Source organism: Patiria miniata, unplaced genomic scaffold (genome assembly GCF_015706575.1).
Source record: "Patiria miniata isolate m_02_andy unplaced genomic scaffold, ASM1570657v1 HiC_scaffold_8, whole genome shotgun sequence".
In the NCBI taxonomy this organism is placed as follows: Eukaryota; Metazoa; Echinodermata; class Asteroidea; order Valvatida; family Asterinidae; genus Patiria; species Patiria miniata.
The window spans coordinates 14015324-14042406 of record NW_024037075.1 but is presented as its reverse complement, the minus strand read 5'-3'; the positions used below and the strand labels follow the sequence as shown (position 1 = coordinate 14042406).

Below are 27083 nucleotides of genomic sequence, written 5' to 3'. Positions count from 1 at the left end.
GTTGCAGCATGGATATGTCTGTCACACCAACTGTAATCTTCTCTTCTGCTCTAATAGCCGACTCACTCAGCAGGATTTTATGTCCAGCGTGGATGCGATCGAACATTCCTCCAAGAACCACACTTCCACGAACAGTCTACTTCATTAGGCTTAGCATCAGCATCCATCGGTGCAGAACTGTTCACATTCAACCAGACAGACTCTGGTATGATTTCCACAACAGGATTTGTTGGGAATACAAACCACAACTTGAGTAACGCTTGGAGTTTGTTTGGAGAGGAGCAGTCAGTCAGTACCAGACCGACCTATCCTTTGAGAATTTTAGTTGGAGGCAAGGTGCCAGACCGGTTACTTATATTGTTTATGAGTACTCTGACATCTTGCCCTTGTAGCTGCGCCGACGTGGCGTAGATTGCAGTGATGGTTGCGCAGATATCTTGCGTAACGGGAATCGGTCTCTGTTTGTACGGTTCCAGTTCGAGGTCAAGGCCGGGATGCAGCTGTACGTAGAGTGTTTCCAATATGCAGCTGGCGGCATGGCACAGTAATCAGGTCTGATTGGTTTGATGAGTTGGTTTATCGGTGAGGTTAAGATGAGAAGCCCTGTTTTGCAGCTGGGGAGCATTTTGGTTCACTGGAAAGCACAGCTCAAACCTGCACTGTATAAAAATGGAAAGAGCAAAAATCAGATATTCAATAAAATTTTAACCATAAAGGAATAAGCAAGGATGAATACCGGTAGCTGTGTTTGAATAATTTGCAAACTCAAGTAAAAACAAGAAAAGTAGTTTAGAATTTCTCTTCTGGGGTACCGTTTTACAAAGGCTGAATTGTGTTTATACCACTGTTCACCGGCGGGGCATAAAATTACAGACCTGTTAGGGGCGGATCCAGGAATTTTTGCAGGGAATTTTTTTGTGTGATACACTATATCACACAATAGTGTACAAATACCCCCCTTACCCCCGCTGGCTATGCCTCTGTGTTTGACTGTTGCGGACAGGCGAACATATAGGTAAATATTATTAGTCAAGTTGTTTTTGTTTTTTGGTGAGGGGGGGGGGGAGTTTTTACCCTCAAACCCCCCCCCATGGATCCGCGCCTGCCTAGCTGTACCTTATAAAAGTTGTAATAAAAGTACTAGCATTGTAACGTCCCCCTAGCTCTGTACATCAACCCCACACTGAACACTCCACACATACGGCAATCTTGTTCCGTAACTGTGGGGACCACACACCTGTTGAGCGATAGCTATTATGGGAACTGAAGACACTATACGGGGAGCAGAATTAAAGTCCCCATAACTCAGTCCTAATTTCCCCGTTAGGAAATTTCCCATAACTTTGTGCCGGTTAGGGCACAACACTCAGCTGAGAGTAATTGTGTACTTCAGCGCTAGGGCCCAAGCACTGTTAGAGAACTGTAAGCTGTACAGGGTGATTCAAAAAGATCAGTACCATGTAACAGATTGGTTTTTTCTCATCAATTTAAAGACAAATATGAAGCAATTTAAAGAAAGAAACACAAACTACAAGGTTTTAGCGATCACCTCATTTTTGTTTCATCAATGTTGCCTTTGTGGTTCGGGAGATAGAGTTTTTTCCCAACATTCATGGAAATCAGTTTGTCCACGGATCATTGAATCAGGCTAAAACACATCTGTGCACTTCACACCTTACACATGATTGAGGATCCCGGGACATACCGTTATTTCGTTTTACCGTTTTGGATTTCCTCAAAAACAAAAACAGTAAAAGAACCATTGACCGTTATGTCGTTTTACAGTTTTGTAAAACGGCCAAACGGTTTTAAGATAAATACGGTTATTTCGTTTTGCAGTTTAGTAAAATTCATTACAGCATAATGATCAATGATTTTTGTTTTTCAGTTTTACACAAATAACTTTGAAAAACAGCAAAATGGTCAGTATTGAATACAGACTGTTTTTATTTTTTATTTCAGTGTCATAGTTAACAGTCTGTGGTGCATTTTGTGGCGGTGGGCAAGGGGGAGGAGGGTGGAGGGAGACCATGCCGTGCACGAAGAAGTGTTACCTCTGCATAATTAATGCGTGGTGTGATTCCGGGTGTAACCCTGACCCCCATCTACTGAGATTAATTGGTGGGGCTTAAAGAGTTGCAAGCAAAAATGGCTCTGGAAAATTTCAAGCAGGACATTTCAGAATGGATACAGGGTGGTAAGACGTATGAAGAAATTGCAGATATTTTGAATTGGAGTTTGGCGCGGCTCTTCAATAGCCAATATTTGCAAATTCTGTCATGAGAACGACATAATTGTAAGAAGGGCAACTTCCTAGACAGTGAATCGATCACAAGGTCGACACATTAACATTCCAAGGTGCATTGCTTAATTGCCAAACCTGAATCCAAAAATGGTCGACAAGACTATTGACCATTTTGTTATTGTCATTGTCATGTTTTTGTAAAACAACACTCTAAAAATAAAGCAACTAAACCGTTTATCGCTTTTTACAATTTAAAAAAATAACAAAAAGGTCATTGTTTTTTTGTGACTTAATACTGTTTGACCATTTAACAAAACTGTAAAACGACAAAACTGTCAATGGTTCGTTGACTGTGTTCGTTTTTGAGAAAATCTAAAACGGTAAAACGCCGGAAATAACGGTTTGTACCGGGATTATTGAGTCAATCTTTTCCGTTTCTGATTATTGCAGAGCTGATAGATTACAAACATTCGACATGAAAACACTTTCTAAAACCATTTCCATCTCGTTTTGTTATTCCTTTCACATGACTGAGAATGATTAAGGATTCCATTTATGTGTGTGTGTCATTCACGTCTAGCCTGTAAACCAACACGTCTTTGCATATTGGGTATCCCGTGGATATATCAGAAACTTTGTCATATTGTGTTGCCCATGGATGTCACCAGATGACAGCTATTTACAGGGGTTTCCAGAGATGCATTATTTTCAACGGCCGTCTTCAAAAAATATATTTACTATTTTTTTGAAATTGGGTACCCATCTTTCTGACTCACCCTGTAGATGTAATAGCTGGCTATGTTGACAAATTACAGGAATGTGGTGAAGAGAGCAAGGTTTTAATTATTTGAGGGAAATTTGTAGGTAAAATAAAGGCGAGTCTGACGAAATGCAACTGTTGTCAGATCAACCCATGTACTGCACCATAAATGCCTTGGTTTACATGTCACCAACTTCAAAACCAGGGCCATATAATGTATACAATTTGTCAATGCAATCCTTGAAAGTGCACCTTTGTGTCCCATTTAACCCTATTTTTCATTTTGCTATTTTTTTTCAAGGTTATTTTTTTGTGCCTTTATAGCCTCAATGTTACAGTTATTTAGTTATTTCAGCACCAGATGTTGGCAGAATTTTGAATATAAAACTTTCCCAAGATCGTTTTCACACACAATTTTCAAAGCAACAGAACACAGTGATGCATGCATAACAATAGGAATGTATACAACATATCAATGGAAATTAAGCCAGTGTTTATTCTCACTAGGAAAGCAAGTTAGGGGAGCGAGTGGGGGCTGGATGTTAAAGTGGGGGTGGGGGGGGGTGTTTGCCTAATTTCTGTAGCATCCGAGGGGGGGAACTGTTGGGGCTATTTTTAATTGGAGAGGGGAGGCGTGCACCCCCCCCCCTCCCCATGCACCCCCTTGGCTACGACGCTGGTTTTAAGCCACTGATAAAACATCAGCTGGTTTTAAACACATTTTCTTTGAACTGTTTCGGTGACTTGGTCCAACATGTAAAAATCAAAGCCTATAGCTTAGTGCAGAAACAAAACGAGTTTGTTGAAGGCAACAGCAAAACTAAGACCCATCTCCCTCAATGAAGTAGGGCTGGGAGTTTATGGATAATAGGGTAATCGGGTATCCGATAAACATATGGGCTGGATAGTGTTGGAATATCCGTAAAAGAGGACAGGGATGATGGTGGGTTTGAACCATTCAATTCTGAGCAAACCAGAAAGTCACACACTATACACTCTTCCTCACATACTCATCTTAAGGTAAAATGCAATACAACAGAATGTGACTAACACAAAATGATCACACCACAAACAATTGTGAGATACTAACATCATGTATTTTAATATGGAACCTGAATGCAATCCATATGTCTACTCCATCAGGCTATTACTGGGCAAGTCCAAGAATTCACACACGTTACGTCCCAGGAAAGCTTAACCCTCAAAAAAGCAATTAGATCAGTGGGTTTTTTTGTATTCTACTGTTGAACATCTGAAAGGAGAATACCGTACCCACATGAATTTGTGTTTGTCTTTGTGATAAAGAAGACATGGATAATGCTATGTATGGGACCACAAGGAGACCTTTTCTTGGACATGCCCTACTTGCAAAAAGGGAGAGTTTTCTAGTTTATTGTAAGAGTACTAGGCCTATACCAGTATAAATGAAACAAGTCTTTTATTTAAAAGTATGTAAAGAGAAAATTCCACCATTTTCATTCACTGCAAAGCATAGAAAGTGAATTTGAAACCACACTTCATTTACATCCAAACATGTCAGGATATTGTTGTTTATTTAATTATATAAAAAAATATGAAAAAAATTACAATGCACCTAGTCAATTACTCCGTGCTTTATTTGAAAAAAAAAACCATTGGTTTCATATTTCCTTCAGTAGTTTTAATGTTCAATTTATATAATTCTGAAAACATTTTCTGTAACCACCCCCCCCCCTTCAATGCTGGGTCAAATCAGTTATCCCTTCATCTTTTTGCAGTTTTTAAAATTGATCTTCCCACCAACCTTTGCACTAATGTTTATGGGTCATTCCATGAAGTTGAGGAACAGGCCATAATTTCTGAGGTCTGATTATAAAACAGTTTTTTCTTTGTTATGGAATGGTTATTTCTAAAACAAATGTCATTTGACAATAAGGCTATACAATAAGCTTTTAAATGATACCATGCTTGATGATATTCAAAAATAACTTTCATAGCCAAATTCTGTAAATGTTATGGCGTCCGGCATAAAAAAAATGAGGAAAAAGTGTGACAAAGCAACCTAGAGTTCAAAAATAACTCATTTTGAAAAGAAAACAAGTGGACTGGAGTTGAGGATTTACACAAATTATAGCGAGAAGATGTACCCTTTCTATGAAACAAAAATATCAGATGTTAAAATGTTTTGCCAAAATGGCATGTACAATTTAAAATGGATTGTGGATGTAACGTATGGTGTCCCGTGTTTCATATTATGTTACATCCACAACTGGCTTGTGCAAAGTTTTCTTTTTGCAGCAATTTAAGTCGGATTGACCCCAATATTTCATGATTGAACTGGTATTTGTAAAATAATGTGATCGTAGTCTATGCAAATAAATGTTTTGGCCAAATATGAAGAAAATCTTATGCCCGTGGGCACATGGTGTCCATGTTACATCCACAACTGGTTGACATGGTCATGCCTAAAATAAGTATGAAAATCATGACCTGCAATCTGCAATTGCCCTTGAAACAGAGATTTGGAAACAACATTTCTAAACACAAACAACATATAGTTCCATTCATATCGAGGTGAAGAATACTGCATTGTGTTGTAGTGGTGTCCCACATGTTACATCCACAACCATTATTTTTTGTTGTTATTGTTGGAAATAACAATTTTAGCATTCTTTAAAAGTATATAAGTATGCATATTATTAAATGAAGCTATTTGATGATAAACTCAAGTTTGGTGTGAATTTGAAGCATTTGAAGTATTATTTATGAACAAAACAAGGTTTGGATGTAACAGGACGGTAACCTCCGGTTACATCCACAACTTCTCCATAGTCATTACATGTAAATACATACTGTGTACAAATTTACCAACTTTCCAAAATCACTTAAATTGTGACTTAAATTTGAATGAATTTTTAAACCACAATGTATGGGCTATCAAAAAATGCATAATCAAAACTTGTACTAGTAATTTGAAAATTTGACCCCAATGTCACACTTTGTATCTCAACTTTGTGGAATGACCCATATACAAATATGAACAAAATATAAAATAAAAAATTCTTAAAAACATTATTTTCAAGAAAAGTCAGTATTTTGTGGTTGGAATAATCCCAAACAACTCTTTTAAATGTCTGACATAAGTACAATAATATTCAGGCAGCCTAAAAAACAAAATATAACATAAACATTCTTCAAAAAAAATATTTACAAAAAAGTCACTAATTGGTGGTTGGAATAATCCCAAAACTACTTGGGGTAATACAGTTTTTGAACCATTATACAGGCACAATTAATTAGCCACCTGGGCCAATGAGTCTCCAAAAATAAAATATTATTTACCAAATATACATGTGTTTTCCATCTTGAAATAATCACATAACTTCTCACTGTTTGAATTTCTTATTGTTTCAATGTGATACATAAAGACAACTGTTGTCAGGCCAACAAGTCTCAACTTGGAAATGGACCAAACCACCCATACAGCCTCAGAAATTAACAAATACCATATATCCACTGGGTTTTCAAATTAGTGATGTTTCCATGCACACACGAAGAGATTTGAGGTCTACAGTAATTTTGTTTGCCACTTCAACAAGTTTCCAGATGTGGAATCTCCACTTATTCACAGACGAGGAAATTGTGGTCAACCAGGGATCTTATTTCAGGCATGCAACTGGAAATTTAGAAAATTAAGGAAATTCCAAACCACACAGGACTTTGTACAGTATTTTTCAATGGCATTCCTGAGCAGTAAAAACCCAGGAAATCAGCGGATCCGAGGAACAGTTGCATGTAATTATTATTAAGAAATAGTTCCAAGTCGGAGAATAGACTTGGAACTGTAGATTTGTGCCAGATTCGCCCCGTCCATTCTTAGCACGAATCTACAGTTCCTTGTCCATTCTCATTGACCCAATCAGCAAATCATCGACACTCTAAAAAGTCTCGGGTCAGATTCGACCCAAATCCGTATCAGATTTGACCTGACAATTTTCCGGGTCAAAATAACACTTCTCTTGGGTCACCTTTCTGGCCATTTGACAAGAAAATGGTTATTTTGACCCAGAAGAGTGTCAGCTCCAATCTGTCCGGGATGCAAGGTTATATCTGACCCGGGACTTTAAGAGTGTCAGTTTGACTTTGATGACAAACTACAGTGTCATATGTAGAGGGTGAACAGCTGATTATCTTACACGCAGTGTGACCCTACTGACCATCTGAATCCAGAATGTGTTATGATGTTTTTGTTTAAATTGCAAGCAGACGTCCTGGAATAACACATTTTTAATTATCTGTTTTTGGAATTTGCACATGCAGGTCCCTGATTTTATAGTATTTTTTTTCAATGGTGAACAGCTAATTGTCTTACATGCAGGATGACCCTACTGACGATCTAATATGAGAATGTATTACAATGTTTTGCCTTTGAGAATGGTCCTGCTTAGGATTGAAACATTAGGCCCTCTAAGTTTGTTAAGTTTTTTAACATTTCATTTTCTTTTATTGAGAATGTTATCATTTTTATGCTTAGTACATGTACATGTACAAGGAGTTTGATTATTTGTTGTAAGTAGCCTCTCGTTCTTGCCAAGATGACTTTCATGTATTTTTAATGTTTCTTTTGTAATTTTCTTTTTCTTATTTTACATAGTTACTGGAAGGGGTTCTTGTTTAAGTATGCATTTTTGAAGTGCAATTCGTATTATCTATGCTAATGTTGTCTCTTATTATTCTCATTGAAGCTTCATGCAGGGAGGGGGTAATACGTTTTTGCTGTTACTGTTTTTACTACATGGTCTTTTACTTCAATTCCTTGTTCGTATATTAATTAGTGCTATCCACTAAGTGGAATGATATCTGTGGGGGTTGTATTCATTGTTCTCGTAGTGCAATTCTGTTTGTGTTCAAATTGCGCCTGGAGAACTACTCGATGGTTATTTAAGTTAACTTTTTTAGTGATCCTGCAGGGGTGCAATTTTCTCTTACATTGGTCATTCTAATTTCCATAATTGGAGTTTACTGTTTATGTGTGTTTTTTTATTCCTGCGAAAAGATAAATGAATGAATGTTACCTACAGCCGAGGCAATGTGTGGAATGTCTGACTGTGTCAAACCGCAATAGATCAGGTCCAGCTTATTTAAGTGCATCATATTGGGTAATTCCTTGGCCCACACTGCAGCACATCCACCCAATGACTTGTTGCCACCAAGATACAAGTCAGTCAGTCTGGGCATGTTACCTACAGCCGAGGCAATGTGTGGAATGTCTGACTGTGTCAAACCGCAATAGCCCAGGTCCAGCTTATTTAAGTGCATCATTTTGGGTAATTCCTTGGCCCACACTGCAGCACATTCACCCAATGACTTGTTGCTACCAAGATTCAAGCCAGTCAGTCTGGGCATGTTACCTACAGCCAAGGCAATGTGTAGAATGTCTGACTGTGTCAAACCGCACCAGCTCAGGTTCAGCTTATTTAAGTGCATCATTTTGGATAATTCCTTGGCCCACACTGCAGCACATCCACCCAATGACTTGTTGCCTTCTAGGATCAACTCAGCCAGGCTTGACATGTTACCTACAGCTGAGGCAATGTGTGGAATGTCTGACTGTGTCAAATTGCACCAGCTCAGGTCCAGCTTATGCAAGTGCATCATTTTTGGCAATTCCTTGGCCCACACTGCAGCACATTCACCCAATGAATTGTTGCTATTAAGATTTAAGTCAGTCAGTTTGGGCATGTCATGTACAGCCGAGGCAATGTGTTCAATGTCTGTGCTCTCCAGTTGGCTCAAGCCTACTTCAAGTTTCTCAAGGCTTGTCAAGTGTTTGATATGAGGGGCCCATTCTACAGCTGTACCTCCCAATGTATTGCAATCATATATGTCAAGACTGGTCAAGAGATAGTTGCATTTCAGTGATGACAGGAATTTCTCAAGCTCACCCTTCCCTAAAGTACAGTTGAGCGTCAGACCCCTGAGGTTTTCCATGTAACCCAGGGCAAAGGCTAAACCACTGACTGAAGACACATTAGAGACCTTCATGGTTTCAATGCATGCCAGTTGTGACACCTGGAATTCTGACCTACAGATGATTTCAAGAAGGTATATGAGAATGCGGAAATCATTATTGTTATCCACCTCGATATCTGATGGGATGAGTGAGTAACTGGTGAGACACCGTGGGACCTTTTTGGATTGGCTTTCAAAAAAACATTGTCTACTGATAGCTTGTGTAACAGCTTTTCGGTACATGCACCCGGGCTTATTTTGCTCCTTGAATTTACGTTCAAGCAAGGTTACAATGTCTGTCATACACTTTTCATTGTCACCACAACAAAAACGTAAAAGGAACTCATTTGAAACAATGCCCTCAACTGACCGGCAAAGTTGCCTTAATTGTTTTTGAAATTTTCCCAGTGGTACAACTTTGTACACTGTACTCTGTACAAATCCCTGCCTTGACAAACGTACACTTTGCATATGTTTCCCAGCACAGTATTCCTGAATAGTCTTGTGCATGAATTGTATGTTGTTGTGGCATTTGAGGTCTTTGATAACTCTCTCCTGGGTTAGGATGCCCGCTTTCAGTGCCAGGTCCAGCGCATTTGGTTCAAACTCATCTTTTTGAAATGAGAAATTCTGGTCGGCACTTATGAATCCACTCAGTGCAGTTTTCCCTATAGCAATCACTGTTTTTGATGCATCTTCGGAGCTATATCCTTTTCTTGTAAACATGTTATCAACTGCCTCAGTGAAGAGACGTGAAGTTGTTTCGGGGAGTTGTTTTTTCTCCCTCCACAACAAACATATGAGAAGAAGTAACATTGGGTTACTTGCAAAATCATGCATCGTGTTCGACTGTGCAATGTGTTGAATTAGTGCATTGACAACATCAGGATCTTTGTAATAGAATTTCCGAATGTATTCATTGACATCCTCATCAGTAAACCCCAGAACCTCTATGTGTGTGCAAGGATTTTGGACAAGTGATTTTGACATCAGTGTCTCAAGATGAGAGGGGCGAGTTGCAACACAGATGAAGCAATCCCTGTATGCTGTTCTATTGAGTGCTTTGAGGATAGAACCGAATGAGGCTGCATCAAGTGTTTTGGTCTTCATTTCATCAAAACCATCCAAAAGAATCAAGACCTTATCTGAGTTGCCCTGAATGAATTTATCAAGTTCAACTTTGGCTACTCCAGATGTTTCGCCTAGAAGTTGATCAAAAGTGGAATCAACAAGATCTGATTCTTGGAACAGGGCACACATCTTTAAAAGAAAGACAAGCGTGAATCTTTTCAGGATTTCACATGCCTCATCAGCCCAGTCATATGCAATCTTGTCAAAAATGGTTGACTTCCCGACACCACCAATGCCAAATAAAATAGCACGATTGAACTCAGTCTCGGGCCAATCTTTAAATATCTTGTCATACTCTGTAGAATATACAATTTCGTCAGAATATTCTTCTTCTACAGAACCTTTCTTTGTTCTAACCCGCAATTTAGTGTAAATGCCAACAATGGGTCTTTGATCATCAGGAACCCCAGGGTTCAACTGAACATAACTGCGCGTTGTCTTGTACCATTTCCTCAAAATGTCCCTGGTCTTGTAACCGACTTCTTGGTTGAGATCCGCCACTCTTGGTTCTTGGTCTGGTTTCCGAGTCTGTGGAAGTACTCCTGTTGAGGTCAAACAAGCAACATGCACTAGTAAGCAGCAGGTCACGGGTTTGTGATTTTTCTCATAATCACTTGGGACAACACTGAGTATACAGTGTTTATAAAATACCACGTCAGTGGAGGGCAAAACCCAATATTGAATGTACATGTATTATTTCAGTTTAACATTGTTTCTGAAACGATTGAATATTCTTCCTCTACAGAGGCAAATATGTACAAGAAGTGGTGACTTGGGATTTACATGTACAGTTCGTCAGGAGGCAGTGTACAAAATAAAATTACCCAAAAAATAAACCCAAAGATATTTGTGGCTTTTGTACGGTACTTTTGTTAGACACAAGTTTGTCTCAAGTTGGTTTAAATAACATTCAAATTTTTTTCACCAATAAAAAATAAATGAAGACAAAAACTAGTAACTGCAGTGTGTAGGCTTTAAAACAGTTGATTCATTATTCCATTCATTCATTTATAAGTGCAAAATTAATACATGTTCGTGACTTCTGTAAAACTATCTTCACTTTTTTCATTTTCTTTCAAATGTGACACACAATAGGGGGCGCCATTTGGCATGGGTACATAAAGAACAAATTACAAGACTTTACCCACTATAAATAGAGCCCTACTCAGTGTGCTCACCATAGCCCTATATTGGTGACTCTCTCTCTCGCATTACCAGCAATCCGCTCTTTGTGTCCCTGATTGTGTAGTATATCACCGCCCCCCCCAAATACATTACACCTGATCTAATATATCAATTAGTGTAACAAACAAGATCACATTTACCTGCTCCATCCGACGGCGAGCTGTAGAAGTTGACACTTGAACCAACAATGGTAGGATTGTTGCTACCGCTGACTGTGCCCATGTTTCCGATGGCTCCAGTTTGTTGTGGGGAATCTAAAATCAAAAATATTAAAATATCTCTTGAAAGGATACTGACAAAATGATTCATGTACTTGATTTCATCTCTAGATGTAATCCGTGCTTTGAAAACTGAGACTTTTAATGAAGATATATAAGGCCAAACAAAAACAATGGTGTGTTTACGGTAACCCGACCGACCTGGGATTTTTGCAGCCAAGCTGCCGACCTCAAACTTTGTATTGCCATTTTGCTAGTTGACAATTTTAAATTAGGACTGTGCATCAGAACCTAATTTAAATTAGGGCTGTGCATCGGAACAGGGTACCCAAGTAATGGACCGTTGATGTCAGGAACTGGTTCCAGATTATGGGATCGGTACCTGTAAGCAACTTTACAAATGACTTAATAACTTCTCAAACAATGAAAACCAGGCTACATAGGAAAACAAAACAGATTCCCATTTATGACGCTTGCCAAAATGCAATTTAAGAACTCACTGTTCATGTACACACTTGTATTTTTCTGTATTGACGCACTGATGTGGATTGCAGTGACCTTATGAACAATGTGTACAGCAATTTTGAGTTTGGATTTCTTTAACAGATACCCGGGTTCCTGTATTTTTTGCAATCGGGGATGCCCGCTTCCTGTATACTACCCATAAATGCACACTCATAATTTGAATGAGAACTATTTGCAATATTTGCCACAATAATTTTCCACACTTGAAACTGACCATGATTTCACACAAACATACCTGTGCTAAAATGTGCAAATATCATGATGACGTCAAATCTTGAATAACACTAGGCCTACAAAAGTACATCCGTTCAAAAGTACATATAAACATGTCGATGTGATTCAAGTTTTCCTGTTGACTGATCTGACTGACTGTATACGGCGGAGCTTTGATACCGGTATGATCCGCATTTTTGCGAAAAAAACTTGATGGGCACAGAAAGGGATAATAATTAATATGTTTAAAATACTTATTTTGTTTTTGTTTTAATTAATAGAAGTAAGCTGATTCTAACCTGCATTCTTTGAATTTGCCCCATCTTCCACTTTTTAAATCACATTATTTCAAACTTCCCCCGCACTGACTAAAAATCCTGGTGAGACCGCTGTTTGTTTTACCTCCACGGTTACACAGAACCTAAATTGGGTCTATGATCATATCTTTGCCTGAATGTCAAGTTTTTATATATTGAATGTAAACCTACAAACTATAACACTGGATGGCATATTTCATGTATTTTTTTGAAAAGAGGAATTAACTGTATCAGATTGAAAAAAAATCCTATAATAATTATTTCCTTTTCTTAATAATTATTTTGGGTATTCGTAAAAACTGTATTATTGGGTACACCACCCATACGGAACCCCTGGCCAATTTTTTTTTTTTAAATGCACAATTTTAATTTGTATTATTGTGAAGAATTCATTGAATTTAATCAATGATTCTGATATCGAAATAAAATTGAAATCAGTGCCAACTTCCAATTCTAAATTCTAAGGTGTTTTATTATTGAACTGTTATGCTGTGTATCTTGAAGACTGAATAGATGAACTTCAACTCTGGGTCAGTCTGAAGTTTTCTTTGGAGTATGATCACCCATTATGCACTAGCTCGACTTGGAATCAGGAAGCTCTTTGTCTCTCAATACATTTCTAATACCCAGAGACTCACAATACACTCCGACAGGCTGGCATTATTCAAAATAGATTAACCTTGCGCAAACAGTTTTATTTATTTGCTAGTTTTTGTTTTTGTTTTGTTTTTAAACATGAATTGTGAGTTTGGGCTCTGTTGTTAATGTTAATATGGAACACCTTGCAACACTGCCTACCAAGTGAAAAAAACATTGACCCAGCAACCCGGAAGGTTCATCAGTCTGGGTAAAATGCAAGTAAATGTAAAACAACTGAATGCAAGATGAACATACATGCTATAGGCCTATACCGTCTCAATTTGAAAATTGCTGAAATACATGCACTGATCTATGGAGGTCAAAATTGTGCCTGCTCTTGGGGGGGGGGGGGGGGGACCACCTCTGACAAATGAAGTGTGGGAGATTTGACCCCCTGATCTGTATTGCCATGTTATGATTTTTAAAATTATTTTTAGAATCAGTACAACTCTGATTTCACCAGTTTTCAGCTTGAGACAATCTTTTATGAATTATGAACAGAACAGAAATCAGAATATGTACATGTTTAGCATGGGCGTCGCGGGATGTACCCGATGATCCCCAATACCGATTTTCCCCACTACCGATGTTCCCCGAAATCCTTAGGATTAGGGTTAGGGTTAGGGTTAGGGTTATTATATTGGTAGGGATTTCAGGGAACATAGGTATGCACCCGGCGTCGAAAGGGGGGGGGGGACCAAGGGGGGCAATTGGTTGGGGGGGGAATGTCCCTGCCTACCTCAAAATATGATCAATCGGGAAAATGCTGAAAAATATAGGGACTTTGGGGAAAAATGTGCTTTGTCCCCCTCTAGAAAAAATCCTTGCGACACCCATGATGTTTAGTGAGTTTCAAACATTGCAAAAGAACACGCAAATTCAAGAACTGAAATGAAAAAAAAAAAGAAATAACATTATTTCCCCACCTACCTATCTGTCATTTTTTTTAGGCCGTTACTGTAAACAGGCCAGTTATTTTGTTTGGCCCAACATGTATAATTATGAAAAATCTGACTGTCCACAAAACAAGTTGAAACCCGTCGACTTACAAACAAATTCTGGAGTGAGGTGAGGTAGGATGGGGGGGGGGGGTTGAGTTGGGAGGGACGAGGGGGACCTCATGCCCCTCCCTCCTTCATAGATCCCATGCAAATGGTCTAGCTACTGAATGTACTCACCTGTTGCAGCTGAGGGGGTGGGTACCTGTGCCTCCTGTTGCATCGTGGTAGGGACAGCAGTCTGGCAGGCTGCTTCAGATTGAGCAGCCATGGTACTTTGGATCACCCAGCCACAAATGGAAGTCCTGTTTGTCAATGATAAATGAAAAGCTGTAACACACTGGTCTTCATTCCAGCTTCTCATTCTTTAGCATGAAAACTTGTACCTACAATGCCATTTATGTTTGGAATGAAGACTAGAGGGAAATTCCACGCAGAAGTGGACATGGCTGTCAAGTGGGAAATAAATTTATGAAATCTTTAGAGCTACATGAATCACAAGCTCAAATGTGGTATGAAATTAAAGGAAAAAACAAGACCTTTTATTTTAATGGTGTGCCAGTGAGTTGGAATTGGAAAGTTAGAAACTGCACCAGAATAATTCACAGTTGACTATCAGTCAGTGAGATCAGTAAACTGCGACTGAAAAACTTTTTAACCCTAACAATCCCCGTCCAGTCAAATTCCTACAGCAGGATTTGTTGGAGTCTGTTGGAGTGAGTACTGCACTAGTAAATGCTTTACATGGGGTGTATAGTCATACCACCATAATCAGAGTCCAACAGTTTGGGTGCAGAGTTTGCCATATAGTGTTAGAATTTGCAAGAGTGAGGTAGGTTCCTAGTAAATCACTCAAGGGGTTTAGGGTTACACCTGAAACCAAAATAAGAACCCCAAAACAAAAGAAAAGAACCATTGTTCTAGCAAAACTTACAGTTGAGTTTGTAGCAGGTTGATTCAGAGACGTCCAAGCATTACAGCCCTGTACATGAAGCTGCCGCACCCAACAATCCCATGACCACTTGACGGAACTATATTATGCAAATTAATCCCTCAATAAACCTCCATATATGGCATTGACTCAAACTTTACAAAAGTTGCAAGGTCATGATTCACAAGTGCTTTGAAATTCTGTCACATGCAAGCAGTTTGCATCCCATATGAAACAAAACATTGCACTATCCATATTTGTCCTAATACGTCTGGAGAATATCTTAATAAAAAATAAAGGCTATTTTTTTTATCCTGGAAACCCCGCGCATCGATACAAATACATAAACCACATTTGTCCCAGCAGGCCTCCAGAAATTGTGTACATCTGGGTTTTCCCAAAATGTTTTATTGTCAACAGCTAGCCTGGAGTCAACAATGGAAAGTTTTGTGTGGTCGATCTGCTGTCATGCAAAGATCTACAAAGTTGACGGGTCAATGGGTGACCTTTCTTTTCAAATGACCTGATTTCAAGCGTTCACGCAAGTGCTATTTTTAACTCAGCATCTATATTCAATGCAACTTAATTCACTTTTGAGCCTTTAGTCAACACATACGTGTGTATGGACCTCAACAGCTCCGTATTCAGCAAATGCATATCTAGTGACATATTTTTAATACTGGCATTATGAGAAACTACACTCAACCAAAAAAGAAAGTCCCCCCAATACGTTTTTGTCTAACTCAAAAACTACTGTGCACATCTTGCTCAAATTACAACTAATCAGTATAGAAATTCCTTAGCAATCCAGCCATACTCTTCGTTTGGCCCAAAACAGTGATAATGGGTACACAATTATGCAATTTATGACAAATGCTACCGCACAAATGTTGCACTTTTGTATAGGTGCAAGGTGACTGTGAACCACAACTTGCACATATACAAAAGTACAACTGTTTTTGGTGTCATTTGTCATAAATTGCATCATGTCGTACACATTATCACTGCTTTGAGCCCAAAAAAAGGAGTATGGCTGGATTGCTAAGGAATTTCTTTACTGATTAGTTGTTATTTGAGTGAGAGGTCAGTAGTTTTTGAGTTCGACCAAAAAGTATTGGAAGGGGGGGGGGGACTTTCTTTTTTGGTTGAGTGTATGATACAATGCAATTTGAAAGTGCTTGAATAAGTATTTGCAAGTAGGCCTACATCCTAAAGCTGGCACTAATGTATTGCCCGATTCTATAAAAGCATCAGGCCTTTTCAATAGCCAATCCAACAGTCGAATTAAATTGTTACAAATATATTGAAAAAAAAACTTACCTAAAGTTCATCTTCAACCTGTCAATTCCTCCACAGAGCCCTGATGCTTTCACCAACTACTGCTCCAAATTTACCACTTTTTTTCAGTTCAAATTTTGTTTGCTATTGGTTTAATACATGGTCATGAACTGGTGCAGGCCAGCTAGACTGGTTCCCTTACCTTACAATTTCCCTTACCTTACAATTTTCCGGCATCTATAAATTGATCCATTTCATCTTTAGTGGAGTCAGGGAACCAGACTACTTTAACGTTTCTGTTTTTGTTCTTTTTTTTCCCAGCATTTTTGAGCAAAAAACTTCAAATATGTCAGTGTAACAATATTTGATCCATTATACTAACTCCTCAATTAGTTCATTTCTGAAAATTACAGCAAAAGCCAATGATGTACATTCCCTTTAAACTACATACTGGTACACAGTTAATTGAAACATACCGGTATGGTTATTGGAACTTTATCCACATCTGACATGTCTGAAGTCATTACCATTTTGGTTGTGTGGACAGTTCAGAGGGTTTTTTTGGGGGGGAGGGCGGCTAATTGACTAATTGGCATGGCTCAAGAGCATAGTTTAAGCAAATATGTAAATTCCATTCAACTATTTAAAAATCGTTTTTTGAAAAACAAAGATACAAAGATAAACTGACTAGGGGAATTATAACAATTTTTGAAAAGTTGGACAAAGAAACTGACTGGAGTGTGGCTTGAACCCACGACCTCCGAATAATTATTCCGGTGCTCTACCAACTGAGCTATCCAGCCCTATGTTGGCCGTGCCCCAATTTGTCAACATCTTTGTTCAAGGGGCGCTAGTCAGAAGCCATAAACCGGTCGTAGCCAGGGATCACATCAAGTCATGAAACAGACCCAGGAATGGTTATCTGGATATCGCAGGTTTAAACCCTGCTCAAGTCAATTTCTTTGTTCAACTTTTTCAAAAGTATAGTATAAAAGAAAAAGGGTTTTTCCTAATAATTGTAATTTCCATCGTACGACAAGTAAGCAAATGTCCCAACAATGACTGACACCCCTAGTGCAAGAATGTGGTCCAAAGCGACCAGGCGCGTACGCAGGGGGGGTGTTTTGGCTGTTAAACACCCCCCTTTGCCATGTAAAAATATGGAGGGAAAAGAGAGTTATGTGACCGAGCGCGGAACAATTATAAATTATGTGCATGTTCTCAACTTTAAGCTTTGAATACAGAAGACACTTTATTAGAGCAAGAGTATATAGGCCTATATGTATTTGAAACAAATGAAACAAAATATCCCCTCATAATTTAAAAAACTTCTGCTAAAAAAACCAGGGGAAAGTGGCCAGGAAACGCCTCAGATTGCACCACAGAGCATCTACGATCCAAAATTTCCCGGGGCCCTTAAGCGGGCCCCGGACCCCACGCCGTAAGTGCTTCGCGCTCCGCGCTCGCATTGGTCCTCCGGCCAAATTAATCCCGGGACATACCGTTATTTCGTTTTACTGTTTTGGATTTCCTCAAAACAAAAACAGTAAACGAACCATTGACCGTTTTCTCGTTTTACAGTTTTGTAAAACGGTAAAACGGTATTAAGTCACACACACAAAATACTTTTTGTTGTTGTTTTTAATTGTAGAAAGCGTTAAACGGTTAGTTGCTTTATTTTTAGAGTGTTGTTTTACAAAATCATGACAATGACAAAACGGTCAATAGTCTTGCCGACCATTTTTTGATTTTAGGTTCGGCAATTAAGCAATGCACCGGAATGTTAATTAATGCGTCCTTGGGATCGAGTCATTGCCTGGGCCCCGCTCCTTACATTTCGTTCTCACGACAAAATTTGCGAATTGGCTATTGAAGAGCCGCGTCGACTTGAACCCCAGTTTCCTTCAAAATGTCTGCAACTTCATCAAACGTCTTATTACCATCCTGTTTCCATTGTGAAAAGTAATGTCCTCCCTTGAAGTTTTCCAGCGCCATTTTGCTTGGAATTCTTTAAGCCCCACCAACTTGACTGAATCGCATGAGAAAGGGGTCGGGGTCCGCGCCAGGAATCACATCACGCATTAATTATGCCGAGGTAACACTTCTTCGTGTAAAACATGGTCCCCCTCCACCCCCTTGCCCACCGCCACAAAATGCACCACGGACTGTTAACCATGACATTGGAATAAAAAAACAGTCTGTATTTGTGTAATCTGTAAAACAAAAATCATTGATCGTTATGCTATAATGAATTTTACTAAACTTATAAAACGGAGAAACCGTATTTATCTTAATACCGCTTGTCGTTTTATAACACTGTAAAACGACAAAACGGTCGATGATTCGTTTACTGTTTTTGTTTTTGAGGAAATCCAAAACGGTAAAACGAAATAACGGTATGTCCCGGGATTCAAATTCCCTCTATGCTATAATTTCACCCTAGCGGTGCCCCAATCATTTTGTACCTTTAGCAGCGAATGGCTCTATAAGTGGCATAAATCCCTTTCCAAAATAGAAAACTGTGAAAAAATACGGAGATGGAACATGGTTCTCAACTTTGAGTACGTAACAAACTTTATAAACAAAAACAAAAAAATAACAACTTTAAATGGAATTTTCGATGTTTAAAACGTTTTCTAAACGGTGGAAGTGGCCAGGAATAGCCTCAGATTGCACCACAGAGCATCTAAAATCCAATTTTTTTTTTCCGGGGCCCTTAAGCGGGCCCCGGACCCCACGCCGTAAGGGCTTCGCAGGTCCTGGACCCTTCATTACAATAGTTCTAGGCCCCCCGGCAAATGGCAGTCTGAATCCGCCCCTGTGACCAGAGCGCATATGTATCCTGTATCTGAAGTTTGGCCTGGGGGGTGGGGGCGGTTTACACAAAGATTCCCAACGGATGAGAATCATGAGATCCAGGGGACGAAGCTGAGTGATTTTAGCCAATAACAAGAACAGATCCTAGCACTTCCGCAGCCTGTGTCACTTTTTTTCTTGAATTTCTTCTTTTTTTTGGTTTAAATGCTGTTGAGGGAGGGGACTGCCCACATTGACCCCTTTACTCATATGTTCATCATACTCTAAAGACACAGAACATTTTTTTCCCGATTTACTATGCTTTAGCTCAAAAAGATAACTGATGGTCGTGGGTTCCCAGCCCTTCGAGTTTAACCCGTCCAAATATACCCTCTTTTATTTCTGGCGCCAACACAAACTCCTGACTTTTATTTTAGCGTAAAGTTTAGCCCACTGATACTATTTTTTATTTCTGGCGCCAACACAATTTACCATCTTCATTTCTAGCGTCATAAATGACGACATCCAATTTTGAAACACCCCCCTTGAAAAAATCCTGCGTACGCCACTGAAAGCGACATTTACTGAGTTCAGCTGAGTTGAGTTGAGCATAAGTAGCTTGTGAAGAGATCACGTGCACAAATGTGTGCATGTGTGACATTACGTCTCTCGCTGAGCCACGTGTGTTAAGTAATATGGTGTACGTAAAATATATGTGTCATCACTTTTCGTAAAATTGATGACTAGGGAGTAGGCCAATAGAAAAAAAATCCTCTTTTCAGATCACTTGCTGTTTCAAATTAGTGCAGGCAGGCCAGGATTTGTAACTTATATACAAAGACAAAACCAGAAAAAACAAACCCAGCAAAGTGAGATCAAGCTTTGTGAATGATCACACAGAAACCTGTTTTCTAAAGATGATTTCGTGACCTTTTTATGATGTAGAGATTTGACTTTATGTTCAGTGCTGTAAACTGCTCCTACTTCTTCCAGCATTGGCTATTATCTTTACAGTGGCAGGAACCATACATCCTGCATGTACTAGTACGGTGCATGCTTTCACCTAGGCAAAGGAAAGCTTGCAAGTCTCGTCAGAAAACTGACTTTCAAGTAAACAAACCTTTCATTTGAAGTAAACAAACCAATCTTTTTTTGTGGTGGAAGAGCTGCTGAGAAGCATGTTCGTTGAAACAATTTGTCCACTTAAAAAATACTTCATAAAGGAATTTTTTCAGAAGCACCTGATCCGCGATTGCATGGTAAGAAATTGCAACGTATTTTGCAAATATTCGATATATTGAACATAATCGATATTGAAGATATACCGGTATGTATCAATAAATCAAAAATTCTGATACCATACGGTACAACCCTGGGAGTCAACTTATTCAGAACAATTCAATCAATTTCACTCACACATTGTACTTCAAATTCATTACTTCAAATAATGCCGTGAATTTCTCAAGTATTGATGGTACTCACCATGTAGCGATGAATTGCAAGTGTTCGTTTCGAAGGGTGACCTTTGTTTGACCTCCAACAGGACCTCCAGGTACGTCACATGCTGGAATGATAAAAACAACAAATCCACAGGACAATTAGATGCAAGATTCTGGTAGAAATGAACAAAAGATATGGGAATGTTTCCATTGTGTATTATCGTACAGCTTATCAAACAAGAAAGATAACTTTTGTAGATTTGGAAACAAGAAATTAGACCACAAAATGATTTCAAGAATCCTCATACATGTGTTATACACCAACTTGGTTGTCGGACCCAGCTTAAGTATGTTGAGACTGTCCCAATGGGCAGGCCTTACTTGGGTTGGGCACTGCTACTCATACATGGATGCTATAGAGGGCACACATTTACCAACGAGCGTACACGATGACCACATCCACGGCCATGTGCTGCAAAGTGTCATCAGACAAACTGAGCCATTTATACAACAAGGCTACCCTGGAAGTTGCTGTAAAAAGACGACATGTTTGATCTGCCTCTGAGCTCCAAGGCCCGGCCTGAGCATGTGCCCTTGGTCCTCCCATCCGGACAGTAGGACCAAGCATCCTACATGTAGCCCTGTCCCAGCCAATCCTCATCCCAAGGGCCTACTTTACTTTTATCATCGTTTTGCTCGACAAAAATCATTTCCAAAACAAAACGTTAACGCATGACCAGAGGAATGCATCCAAGATATCAATGGAAAACTTACTGCTCCTAGCTCATGATAATTCATAAATACCTGAGACAGTTTACCCATTCTTATTGGTCAAAAGCCGTAATGTGGGTGGGTTTAAGCCACTGATAAAACACCGGGTTTGAAACTCAATTCCTGTGTTCTGCACCACATCGTGCAGTCCGTGCCGAGCGAGCCAATTTCCATCTGAGATTCTTAGCACTGCGGGCATGAGACACGTTTAAGACATGGCCAGAGATGTGTTTCACCAAACTTGAATTTGAGTTGCTGAACAAAGTCGTTGGAAATTTGTGAAATTTTGACTTGTTTTGACTTTTTGACCAAAAGGTATTTTATGAGTGGGAATTTCTATGTGCTTGGCTGTATGTTTCAAACCGGCTAGGGGCATGGCATGCCTGGAAGCAGATAATGGCCCTCGCCTTCGGCCGGGTCATTATTGGCAACCAGACCACAGCTGGTTTTAAACGTACTTGTTTCAAACCTGCCAAGCGCATATTCATTACATTAAAATGGTCACTAGTTCAATGCTTGTTCATATCATCCCTTTGTTTGTGGATGAGTTTTTTTTGGGGGGGGGGGGGCACCTGTATAAATCAATATTTGAGAGTAACCTACAATAAAGGCATTTTCTTTGAACTGATTCAGTCCAACGTGTACAAATCAAAACGTATAGGCCGCTTCTTGACTAGCTGACCTTTTACTTGAAATGATGGAGCTAGCCTTGGTCAAGGCATTCGTCAATAGTGCTTCATACAGTTCATAACGCATGCGCAGCGCATGCCAGATACTATCACAGACACAGCGAAAATTAATTTCCATAGACTGTGTACAAACTCGGGGCTAGACGTTTTGTTACAATGAAATTTGGTATTTATGCACGGTGCCCACGTGTGCAGTATGCAGGGCTTAATGTAGTCTAGGGGCTAGACTATGTTCTTGTTTGCTACGCCGATAACCGGCCACCGCTATAACCGGCCAGTGCGCGAGGGCGCTATCACGACCAACCAATATCGCCCACGAACCTGTCAGAACAACGTCTAGGGTACTTGCTTAAATTTCCCCCCGAAAAATGGGGGAAACTAGTGCGCGTGCGCCAATTTTGTATGTAATTTCCTCTTCAAGCACGCACGCGCACTCACGAAACAGATCTGCCACAAAACTGCACAATAGTCAGGTAGCTCGCTATACTACTGGCTGGACGTTTCAGACATACGGTGGATAAATGTCTGCTGTCGGCCGAGCCGCGGCGCGGGTTGCCATCCGGCCGTGTAAGGCGCCGGGCCCGTCCGGGGTAGCATTGCAGTACGCTCCGGCGCGCTGTTTGGTTCGTAAAATACGACGGAGAAATGGCGGAGAAGTTGCCATTTCCAACTTAGTGCAGTATGATACACCAAAGTATAGCGCCGTAGGCGCCGTACACGTACGTACACGCACACACTAGTGTGACCGTAAGTTCAAAGCTAAATTCTCCTAAATGCACATACAAAATCTGTCAGATTTATCAAAACTCTGCCAAATTCCCCAGAATTACTCCAAATATACTATAAACACTTAAAATCACATGTAGATTGGTAGTATTACCCATAATTAAGGTTCAACTCACATTATAAACATTCTATAGTCACATAAAGATGAATATGAAATTATCCCGTAAATTTCGGGCAAAACGCAGATTCGGCCACGACGACGTTTCCCAGTGAACTTCAGCACCTAAACCCAGAGTTGTAACGTGTCACTGATTTTTGTGGCTCGAGTCTAGTCGAGTCATTTTAAAGAAGTGACTCGAATCGAGTCGAGTCATTAGGTCAAAAGGTCGAGTCGAGTCGAGACAATTATTTAGCTCAAGTCAATTCGAGTCACGATTATTTGAACACTATGTATACCAACATTTATAAAAGGAGGCCATAACTTTAGCGAGCGTTCAAATCCAAAAGCTTAGGGACTCGAGTCGAGTCGAGTCACCAAAAATTGTGACTCGAGTCGAACTCGAGTGGAGTAATTGACTCGAATCATTACAACTCTGCCTAGACCAGCCAACTTGTCCCATTATGCCAGGGTTTGTTTGAAAGGATTGAAGCTTTTTAAATAAATATGTATCATTTTTTGTTCAAATTTGTTGTTCAGATTTGTTCATTTTTTGTTCAAATTTACTGTTCTCATCAAATCAAATTTACAACCATTTTTGGAGAATTCTGCCAGAAATCTGCCAAAAAAATCCATTCTGTCAAATTTTCTGTCAAACTCTTGTTTTTTTTTACAAAATTCTGACAAAGTTAGCCGAAAATGGGCTAAAACGTGACGGTCACCTTGGTACACATGCACCATTACATGTATACACACATATTGTACATGTACATGTACATTGTACATCATGATTCAATCCGCGGGATACGGCGCGGTATCGTACGTCAGGGAACTAGACTATGAATATGCATGTATTTGGGGTAATTATGCAACATATATAATGCGCGCTACATACATTAGGCAAAACAGATGCGCGCGCATTACACAACCAATAGCAAGTACCCTAGACGCAACCTCGTCCCCAGTGCTTACTTTATTTCCAACCGCGTTTCCAATAGTAAACCCTGGATAGGAAACTTTCTTCCTGTATCCTGATTGGATACTGCAATTGGCTAGTAATGGATTTTTATCGTGTACTTGGTGCTATATATTCACAACGTGCAGTACGTGTTTTCGCGATCATTCGTCCACGCCTTCTCGAAAATACTAATTACCTTTCCAATTTGCTCATATTAATATGAAATATGATACTGCATGTTGTCTCGATAAGATCGTAACAGTTTGATTTCAAAAATCGTGTTTTCGTAACTCACGCCGTGCTCGCGCTGCTACGAATTGACTCTGTTTTTACCCCAGACACCGCATACAAAAACAAACGCCAATGTGTAACGCATATCCAGGCACCAGACTGTTCCTCATTTGCATACGTGTGCAAAAATCTTGCACATGCAAATGATCCAATACCAGGGTGAGAGAGCAGGTAGTGGTGGGCGCGTACTGCTCGACACCCTGGGGACGAGGTTGCCCTAGACGTTGTTCTGACAGGTTCGTGGGTGATATTGGTTGGTCGTGATAGCGCCCTCGCGCACTGGCCGGTTATCGCGGTGGCCTGGTTATCGGCGTAGCAAACAAGAACATAGTCTAGCCCCTAGACTACATTAAGCCCTGCATACTGCACACGTGGGCACCGTGCATAAATACCAAATTTCATTGTAACAAGACCCAATGAAAATTAGCACTCTATCTCCTTTGTTCAATTCCTCAAGCCATTTAAAAATATTAGGTTTTTAAATTTGTTTGACCATTTTATACTTTTTGTAATATATGCGTATCGTTTTCGGAATATCAGTTTATAAAACAGTTTTGTAAAGTAATAGGTTGTGTCAATAATCTGGTGGTTTCAGTATACTCACATAGGCAGTTGAAGATTCTCCATACTTTTTTTTTAGTTAATCAGTTATTAAGGTTTTTATGTTTGTGGATACATCTGTAATTCAGTGTCATGCTGCAAAATGTGGATTTTTAATTAATAAACCACATTTGAACTGAGTAAAATGACTCTTTGTGGTGAATCACGCCTATTCCTTGGTTAGCAGAGCAAAGCACTTTACAAAAACGATCAACCTTTCGGCCTAAAAACATACTCCGGGTAGCTTGAGCAGTGTTCCCATGAGTCCAATCCTTTGTGTTGAGGAACTTATCTTGGCTTCTTCATGTGCAGCATGATTGATGTCCTCTACTAGAGATATCTCATGTACGTCTAGTACACACAGACCCTGAATGCAACATGAATGCAACACTGCATTACTCACCGTGGGTTGCTTGAGCAGTGTTCCCAGGAGTCCAATCCTTTGTGTTGAGGAACTTATCTTGGCTTCTTCATGTGCAGCATGATTGATGTCCTCTACTAGAGATATCTCATGTACGTCTAGTACACACAGACCCTGAATGCAACATGAATGCAACACTGCATTACTCACCATGGGTTGCTTGAGCAGTGTTCCCAGGAGTCCAATCCTTTGTGTTGAGGAACTTATCTTGGCTTCTTCATGTGCAGCATGATTGATGTCCTCTACTAGAGATATCTCATGTACGTACACACAGACCCTGAATGCAAGATGAATGCAACACTGCATTACTCACCGTGGGTTACTTGAGCAGTGTTCCCAGGAGTCCAATCCTTTGTGTTGAGGAACTTATATTGGCTTCTTCATGTGCAGCATGATTGATGTCCTCTACTAGAGATATCTCATGTACGTCTAGTACACACAGACCCTGAATGCAACATGAATGCAACACTGCATTACTCACCGTGGGTTGCTTGAGCAGTGTTCCCAGGAGTCCAATCCTTTGTGTTGAGGAACTTATCTTAGCTTCTTCATGTGCAGCATGATTGATGTCCTCTACTAGAGATATCTCATGTACGTCTACATGTAGTACACACAGACCCTGAATGCAAGATTAAAAATTTTTTTTTCAAAGCCTGATAATATTACTCTCAAATGTTGAAACACACATATAAATCTATCCAAAAGTCCAAATATTTTCTTAAAATTTGTTTCTTTTTTGGGGGGGGGGGGGGGGAGGGGTGCATTCTCATCTCTTTTAACAAATTTTTTTGGGTATTGCTACAATGATTTTAAAGTAGAGTATGTCACTTGTCATTTGAGCATTTTTTTCGGTTGAAGCAACAAAAGTGCTTAAAATCTAAAGAAAGTGCTTAACAACTAACCTGATGAAGTTTTAGCCCAGTGAATGCTGTATATTGGGAGAAAACAATATTCTAGGATCTCAATTTCAATCCAAAAGTTGTTGAGTCACATTTTAAATTGTGCCCAAAATCAGGGTCCGGAACACGTTCTCATTCAGCCGATTGCAGAGCTACGCAATGTCACGTACTGAACCGAAGCATTACAGCAACCGCGTGTACGTGTGCGTCATGTCAATGCCTGCGCGAACCCATTCACAGCTTCGCCGAATTCAAAAGGAACTACCGACAGAAATTTCCAAAAATATGCGTCTTCAGATGCATCTTTGGAAAAGACCTTCTTTTAGTGTTTTCTTCAAAAAGACAGCATGCCAGAACGAATAATTTCACAGGGAGTTTAGTCCCATTAATATCTTTAAACCAAGTATGCTTTTCAACAATAGTTTTGTCAGTTACTTTTTGGATAGCTGCAAATGATTTACTCTACTTTAAACTAAAATTCTTCACAAACTAACTGACAGTGAGTCATTCAGTTAGATGTGCAAAGAAGACACTAAGATAGGCCCTATGGAACCAGCAATGAAACAAATAGTATTGTTTCACCTCACTAAGCATACAAGCTGGCACATACCTTTTGCTGTCTGACCCTATCGACAGCATCTCCACCTTTCTTGGTCTCCTCACTGACCACAATGCACCTCATGTCTGGATCCACCACGCTGGGGCCGTAAGGATCCGTGATGGGCACGATGGAGTCTGATTGTAAGATGCGTGGTTTGATATCGTGGATGAAGTCACGGACAGACGCGATGCGCACATCCATTGGCTGGATCAACTCCGGTAGCGTTTTCCCTGCAATCAGATTAGGGGGATATATTCAGGTGTTGTATTAATATGAAATACTGAACACTTATACATTTATGACC

The 27083-nt window shown here is 39.7% G+C and overlaps 1 protein-coding gene, 1 non-coding gene and 1 pseudogene across 2 annotated transcripts; all 3 read right to left on the bottom strand.

Moving 5' to 3' along the window:
• LOC119719225 overlaps window positions 1–631 on the bottom strand; it is a 32358-nt pseudogene extending 31727 nt beyond the window's left edge.
• On the bottom strand, window positions 553–27006 carry LOC119719373. Its single transcript, XM_038188802.1, has 6 exons — window positions 26789–27006; window positions 25703–25898; window positions 25430–25539; window positions 25262–25393; window positions 20710–20791; window positions 553–659 (listed from the first exon to the last, which is right to left on the bottom strand). The coding sequence occupies exons 1-6, from the start codon at window positions 26978–26980 to the stop codon at window positions 649–651; spliced, it is 723 nt and encodes a 240-aa protein (XP_038044730.1). The 5' UTR covers window positions 26981–27006; the 3' UTR covers window positions 553–648.
• Trnai-aau lies at window positions 17162–17234 on the bottom strand. Its single transcript has one exon. It is a non-coding gene; the product is annotated as a tRNA-Ile (tRNA).
• Window positions 27007–27083: the final 77 nt, after the last annotated feature.

Bases quoted from the DNA above. Each gene is read 5' to 3' on its own strand.
- LOC119719373 (XM_038188802.1), bottom strand. From the start codon at position 26,980: ATGGATGTGCGCATCGCGTCTGTCCGTGACTTCATCCACGATATCAAA. The intron at 25,394-25,429 runs GTGAGTAATGCA...TGTTGCATTCAG, and splicing joins CACTGCTCAAGCAACCCATG to GGTCTGTGTGTACTAGACGT. The intron at 20,792-25,261 runs GTGAGTAATGCA...TTATCATTCCAG, and splicing joins CACTGCTCAAGCAACCCACG to CATGTGACGTACCTGGAGGT.